The sequence below is a fragment of the Antrostomus carolinensis genome, unplaced genomic scaffold, assembly GCF_000700745.2.
Source record: "Antrostomus carolinensis isolate BGI_N321 unplaced genomic scaffold, ASM70074v2 scaffold43359, whole genome shotgun sequence".
Taxonomy (NCBI): domain Eukaryota; kingdom Metazoa; phylum Chordata; class Aves; order Caprimulgiformes; family Caprimulgidae; genus Antrostomus; species Antrostomus carolinensis.
In genome coordinates this window covers 1-7,271 of record NW_010340042.1, presented here as the reverse complement: position 1 = coordinate 7,271, position 7,271 = coordinate 1, and the positions used below count along the sequence as shown (strand labels likewise).

The 7,271-nt window shown below is 56.7% G+C and overlaps 1 protein-coding gene across 1 annotated transcript; it reads right to left on the bottom strand.

Moving 5' to 3' along the window:
• Nucleotides 1-2: 2 nt before the first annotated feature.
• Nucleotides 3-6,925, bottom strand: LOC104531226 (indoleamine 2,3-dioxygenase 2; the record flags this gene model as incomplete). The annotated part of the gene is made up of 10 exons (XM_010176049.2): nt 6,620-6,925; nt 5,669-5,764; nt 4,975-5,094; nt 4,665-4,783; nt 4,234-4,248; nt 3,683-3,782; nt 3,314-3,431; nt 3,078-3,129; nt 1,105-1,253; nt 3-316 (listed from the first exon to the last, which is right to left on the bottom strand). Coding segments are annotated over exons 1-10 (1,182 nt in total), but the record flags the coding sequence as incomplete, so codon positions are not given.
• Between the last annotated feature and the right edge of the window lie 346 nt (nt 6,926-7,271).

Below are 7,271 nucleotides of genomic sequence, written 5' to 3'. Positions count from 1 at the left end.
AAGATGTGGGACCCGCCAGTCCCTTTGGCCTCCAGCGCGGACGGGGGCTTCCCCGCAGAGGGACCAGCCCTGTTGCCTGGCTCTGCTCGCTCAGCCTTGGCTTTGGCTGCTGGGATGGAGATGTACCTGGTGACGATGGTGATGTGGTAGGACCTTAAGTCTGCCAGTGCAGAGACACACTGGTTGAAAGCCACGCGGAGCCGCTCATCTCCAGAGGAGAGCACGTGCTGCTTCAGGGAGGGGGCCCGGCAGATCTCCTCCACAAAGGCTCGGTGGGGTGGGGGCATGTAGTCCCTCATCCTGTGCAGGAAGGCGGCTGCAAGACACCAGCAAAGGAAGAAATAAGTTGCGGCGTCTGCAACTTGGTCAGTTGTAGGAAACTCCCCAGGAGTTTTGCCTTCACCTTCCATGACACTGGGAGCATGAAGCCCACGGCATCCTTCCCATGGCTGGTGACCGCTGCCCACCCCCATCTCCTCCCAAACACCGAGCCTCATGGTACCAGCAGCCTGTGCAGCCCCCTGCCCTCCTCTGTGCTGTCCTGGTGCCCTCAATTAATTAAGAAAACCCGTATTAGTTCAATGCTCCATTAGGGTTGGTTTTAACCCTAAAAGGCAGGTTTCAGCCCTTGCCCTCAGCCTTTTGGCTTCAGGTTGTTTGGGGGTTTTTTTTGCTATGACAGTGGTTTTTCTAATTTCTGATAAATATATTCTGTTGTGGGCCAAACTAATGTGAAAAGATGTGAATGGGTGAGGTAAATTACCGTCAGGATGCTGGCGCGCTCTGCTCCCTCATCTCTGGTTCCATATATAACCTCAGTAAAAAGTTGACAGGGAAAAAGCAAAGTCTGTCCATCAGGGAATTCATAGCGGGGAGGAAGTGCCTGCCAGAGCCTCGTTTATAGGCTTCCTCTAACGAACTGGGCAGAACCTCGGCCCAGCCGGGCTCTGCGAGGACTTTGCCAGGGCAGATGGGTGCGAGTCTTGCAGCTGGCAGAGCTGGGCACAGCCCTGGGAAGTGTCCTGCTCGGCTCTTCCCCTGCCCTTTATTTCCTCAGGAAAAAAGTAAAAGTGTGAGGAAAAAGGAAAAAAGCGTGTGACTCACTGCTCTCCTCGCCGTGGCGAATCCCCAGGAGCTCGTCAAAAGCGTGAAGGACGGTGCTCTGCGCCGCGCTCCCTCCCGAATACGCCATGGGCTCGGCAGCGACGCCTTCGTACAGCAGCCCCTCCAGCATGGCGGGGTTGTCCTTCCAGCTGAGCAGGAACACAGGGCAGTCAGGCAGGGAGTGGTCGTGGGGCGGCTGAGAACTGGGGGGGCTGTGAGAAGGGACCCCGGGGCTGGCAAGATTGTGCAAAACCTTCCTGACCCGGCCCATGGATCTCCTCCTCCTCGCTCAGCCTTGGCAGGTCAAACACAAGATAAACTTGGAAATCACACACTGTGTCGAGGTGCACAACAAGGTCACGGGTGTGGGGAGAAATCCTTAATTATCCTCTGCCTAATCTGTGGGATTGCCACACGCTGGTGAGCACCCCATGGAGCGGTCTGGGGACGAGCTGCCCCACACCGTGGCTGCTCCTCCACCTCTGACTCGGGTCCTGGCTTGCACACACAGAGCTGCTTTGGGGGGGTGAGAGGAGAGGGGTCCCTGCCTGGGCAAAGTAAAATTGAGGCCCCAACCTCTCAATTCCCTGAAATCCCACTGGCCGTTAGCTGAAGTCAGGTTGCCTCCACGGCAGATAGTCACCTAGATGCTGCTCTGAGCCCTTGCAGTTTGTACGTTGGATTTTTCTCTGTTCTTGTTACTCTTGAGGTGATGTCTTTAAAGACAGTGCAGGACAGCCTGCCTTAATTTATTTCAGCAGAGAACAAGCCTGTAATATGATTTCCTCCCTCTCATAAAGCTGCTCGTCCTCAGCAAGCCCAGGACCCAGGCAGCATCGGTGCCTCCCCTGCCCTGTACACCATTAACTCACAGCCCCTGTCATCCGGCTTTCTGTGCCTGTTGTGCAAAAATAGATAAATGCTCCCTCACAAAAGCAAAGAGGAGTTATAATTTCAGAGAGATAATGTGCCTGGCACAAAAATATCTCTTGACCTTCTGAAGAATGCACCATTTCATGAAGCTTTCAATGCTGGCTGCTAAGGCTGTTTGACTGCTGGAGCAGATTTTGCACAAAATGCAAAGAAAATAGATTCATTATCAAATACCGAAATATTTTTAGCTCTCCCAGGGATGTATTTATAGTAACCTTTACTAGTGGGAAGTTCTTATAAGCAGAAGGGAATTTAAAAGGCATGTTTTTCCAGGCTGATGACCATCAAGACAAGGTCAGCTTGGATAAAAAATGAGAGAAACCTAATCAGGATGTATGGAGCCCTTTGACTTGGGCCTGCTGAGATATGCTGAAGAGAAACAAAAATAGAAACCCCCTGAGAAGCCCAGGAGCGGAGCAGCGGGGGATGCTCACAGCCCCGCAGGGAAGATGAGGGAGGGCAAAGCTGCAGCGCTGGGCTCTCATGGCCCAGCTGACTTTTTCCAGTATTTGGGAGGGATTTTTTTTTTTAATTAATGGAATTGTAATGGAGCAAGAGGCTTGTTACCGATGTTTCCTTAACAGGCAGGGGGAAGAGCCCCCACTCAGCTTTGCAGGTTTGTGTGTGCAGTGTGTGAAGCAAAGAGAAATGAGTCTCCTCCCATCAAAACTGCCGGGGTCGTGATCTGGAATGATTTGTTTCTGCACAGTTGTGGCTGCTGCGGCACAGAGACCACGCGGGGACTACGCTGAAGTGCAGGATGCAGAGAAGTGGGTGGGGGTCAGACCCCAGCCCTTCTGCTGCTGGCCTTGCCCAGTGGCTCCAGCCCCACTCAGGTAGATGGAGCAGGTGGGAGCTCCCTCCCTCGAGGGTGGCAGGACGGTGTCACCCTCGGGGCCACCACTGCCAGACACTGTGCTGGTTCCTTCCCCACCCTGGGGGACCCCAAACCCTGCCTGGGCTTCCCCTTCCCAGCACATCCCCCCCAGCCCTGGGAGCTGCCGACATGGTGGCTTCGGAGGGACAGGCGCCGCACTTACCCGGAGAGAAAGATCCGGATCACAGTGTAAAATACTGCTGGATCCACATAGTCTAGGAGGAAATCAGATCATGGATGTTACTGGTGGCAAAAAGCAATTGGTTCCCTCTGCATTGGCCTTTCCTGCGTGGCCACCGCGGTCGAGGTGACCCAGATCTGTGCTCTGAGAAGGACACGGCAGGAGGGGCACAGGGACATGAGGACAGGAGCTGCCCTATGGCTGAAGGCTGCTCTTACCGTGCATCCGTTTCAAAGCCTTGGTCATGTCCCCGATGGCCTCTGCCAGCTTCTGCAGGGCTTTGTACAGGGTCTCCTCCTCGAGCTGCTGGACAGCGTGAATAGCTTGAATGATCGCCTGCAGGAGGAGAGGAGGTGGGACATGAAGTGATGAGGGGGGGACATGAAGTGATGAAGGGGGGATATGAAGTGATGAGGGGGACAGGATGTCTGTGTACAGTGGCTCTGGGTACCCGCTGCCACCCATGCCAGCCCTGCGCCTTCCCCCAGCCCACGAGCAAGTGTGCAGGGATGGGTACGTCTCACGGGTGTGCACCTGCAGGTGTTTTCCAGGTGAGCAAAGAGCTACTGGGCACGGCAGTACCCTACCTTAATGCCAGGCACAGCCGCCTTCTCAACCAGGAGGGTGACGAGGATGAAGCCTCGCAGGCTCTCTCCCCCGGGCAGTGAGATGATGGTGTCCAGGTTCCTGCAGGGGCAAGTGGCCTGGGTTAGGAGGACACTTGCTCAGGAGTTCCCTGCACACCCCAGGACCCCTTGAGCCCTTGGAGCAAAACCCTCCCGGCTGCAGAGCCTCTCACCCACACCCTGGGCAGAGACAAGCTGGCACAGAGCAAAAGGGGAGAGGGGCTGTGCTGGTTTTGAGGGGTCTGTGACCCTCCCCAGACACTCGCTGGGCTAAAAGTCTGGCCCACGGCAGGTGGGCTCTGCCTGGAGTAGAGCAGCCCACGGTTCAGCCGTGGTCACGGCCCTTTGCTGTTGTTGCAGTGGCATTTCTGTGCCAAAGACCGAGTTGGTTGTGTTGTGCTCGTATATCAAGAGAGGTTCAACCCGGGCAGAGCCCTGCAGTGCTGGAGTCCTAAGCCAATTCAGACAAAACTAATACTGTTAGAAAATAAATAAGCATCTTAAATACTTACTCAATTTCCAGAGGCCTGAAGGCATTTCAGTTATTTCCAACAAATGGACAAGAAAAGGAGAGAGAAAGAGCGACGTTAGGAATTGTTTCAGCAACGGACTCTGCTCTGTGGGACACAAACGAGCTCGCTGGCTCCCGGGAAGCGCCGTTCCCCAGGGATGCTCCCAGAGGCACCCGGTTCCCCATGGGGCACCCATGTCTGCAGTACCAGCAGCCCCAGAGAACATCACTCCCTCCGGCCCAGAAAGACTCTTCCCCAGCTGTTCTCCACGAGACAGGCCCCCAGTGATGGTTTTTCAATGGTTTTTGGCACAACAGGAGCAGTTTGGGAACCACTTGTCCCGTTGTGCTGGATGGGACCTGCTCAGGCTCATCACTGTTGCACAACTGTAGGAAGAGCTGCACTCAGTCCACCCATGTTTGCCCGTTTACCCGTTGGGGTCCTTCCTCCTCCAGTTGGCCAACACAAAGTCTGCATGGCTGAGGATGGGTGGGAGGCCGAGGGCCTGTGAGACCTCCCAGAAGGGGACAGCGAGGTTTCGGGGCAAGACCTGAATAGTACAAAGCACAAGAGGAGACAGGGACACAGGTCGGTGAAAGGTGCCCGTCTACAGGCACCCAACCAGGCAGGAGGGGTCACGCTCCTGCTGCAGCCTCAGGAAAGGGGCTTTGCTCCCATAGGGGAGCAGCACCAGACCCCAGATCCCAAGGAGCAGGTGAACTTGCTCCACGTCACTTTTACCTTCACGGTGCCCTCCTCGCCCTCCTGCCAGATGTAGCCCATGGTGATGAAGCTGAGCACCAGATGTGCCAAGTGCAGCTCCTCGCGCCCTCGGAGGTGCCGGGTGCTCAGCTGCGGCATCTGCCAGGGAGACCCTTGGGAGCGAGGGGCACAGCTGGCGATGCCCCATCAGCCGGGGAGAGACCCTCCTCGTGCCTCTCCCTGCATTTGCTCCCTCCCTGCGAGCTTCTGGTCCCTCCCACCCCCACGGGAGCTGTTACTGATCGTTGCTGTTGAGCATGGACAGAAAACTGCAGGATTTCACACAGAAAGGCATCCCTGTCCCTTGCACGGGGATGCCAAGGAGACTGGCCAATCCCCGTGTGCTGGTGGGGTCCAGCCGGGCTGGGGGGCTCATGGAGCACCCGGGCTCCTCCAAAGGGAGTATGGCTGGGATGAGCCGTGGCTCTTGTGACATCTCGAGGGGTTCCCCTGCCACCACGCATCACCTGGCCGGTGCACCCTGGGATCTGCTGCAGGAGTTATGTCTGTGCCACAGTTAAGGTTTTGCTTTTGTGTGGTATCAGCCCTGTCTGCAGGAGCCCTTGCTGAGGACACAGCTCTGCTGCTGCTTTGCTTTTCCATGTGTTCTGCAGACACTGCAGTGTCAGACCAAGGTTTGAGAGCTCCAGAGCCAGGAAAGCTAATAGGGTACCTGGTGAACTCGTGAGCGGAGCTGATGGCTCGTGATTAGCTGAGGTAGGTCATGGGCAATCTCCATCCAGGGACCGTAAGGTGCTGGCAGCTCTGTCTTGGTAGAGGCAAGAGTGAGGGTGTTAATGCTGGGACAGGAGCAGGAGGGAACAGAGGGCTTGAAGATAAGCCCAGCCCTGGAGGGCTTGGGAGTCAATGCTGGATGAGAGGCAACACCCAAACTCTGCTGCTCCAGACCTGGCTCTGGCTGTAACGCAGAAGAACAGTATTGTCCAGGGAGAAAAGGGAATCGGGGGAGTGATGGCAGCCGGGGGATGCACGGGGGGATGGAGCAGGGCTGTGACTCACAGCCCCAGGGAGGACAGGGGATCCTTCACCATCCCACTCCATCACATTTGCAAAGGTTCTCCTGGGGCTCTGGCAGGGCTGCGCTGGCACCTGCGGCAAAGGGAGAGGAGCAGATGCATCCATCCAGCCTTGCACATGGCGCTAATGGTTTGTGTCTGGATCCTCCTCTTGTAATACCAGCCTAATTGTGAATTAATGGCTGATAAACAAGTATCTGCCTGTCCCCGAGTGCTCCCACTGTCAAGCGAGCCCGGTGATAAATGGCACCGCGTTCAGCATGGGAGGGCTGCGGTCTGAGCGCTCTTCTTGTGCTCCCTGAAATCCTGCAAAGCCGAGGCCAATGGTGAATTGCAAACCTCCTTTCTCCTCTCCTCTCCCCTGTGCCACTTGCTGCAGCCAGGTTAATTGTTTTTAAGGTGAAGGGTTTGTCCTGTGAAACTGTCTAAGCCACAATAGCGGGTGCCTTCCTCATTGCTTTCCATCAACTGTTGTAGCGTTGCATTAAATTGAAACCCCACCAGAATCTGCTCACCAACCCCTCTCTATTTCTCTGTTCTCTCTCTCTCTCGTATCATGCAGCCGCGGTGGCACAGCCATCTCCTACCAGAGGATGGGGAAGAAGGAAGCCGTACTCCTCGGAGAGCTGAAACCTGCTCAGCGCCAGAGGCAGCTGGGTCTCCTCCGTGCTGTCACCAGCCTCCATCACCGAGCGCTGGACACAAGGTCGGGACGTGCTCTGGCTCAGCTGCCCCGCTCCCAGTATGTGCTGAGTCAGCACCGCGTGTCCCGGCCATGTACCTTGTCCCCGGGGGGAGCCAGGACCCGGCTGCCCAATGGCCAGAGGGTCCGAGCAAACACGGGTAAAGGTTGCCGATAAGGTGTTGTCGTGGAGCAAACACTGATCTCCGTCCCCGTGGTCACCCGCCTATGGGGAAGGCTCAGGGAAGCTCCTCGCTGTGGGTAGGGGCCGTGTCCCCCAGGACCTCCCCTCGGAGCTGCAGGGATGCTCCAGGATCCCGCAGGAGGGACCCAGGGTGCCTTAGGCTGGCAGCAGTGCAGGAACGCTGTCGCTTCAGTGGGGCTTCCCCAGGGTCCTGGTGATGCCAGACTCACGTCCTGTGTGTTCTGCTTGGTCTGCGGGACCCATGAGAGGACCAGGAACCCTGGTCCCCACCCACCCTACACAGCCCTCAGGGGCTGCAGAGGGGTCGGGGGACATGCTGCCCACCCACCCTGCACCCCACTTACAGCTGCTG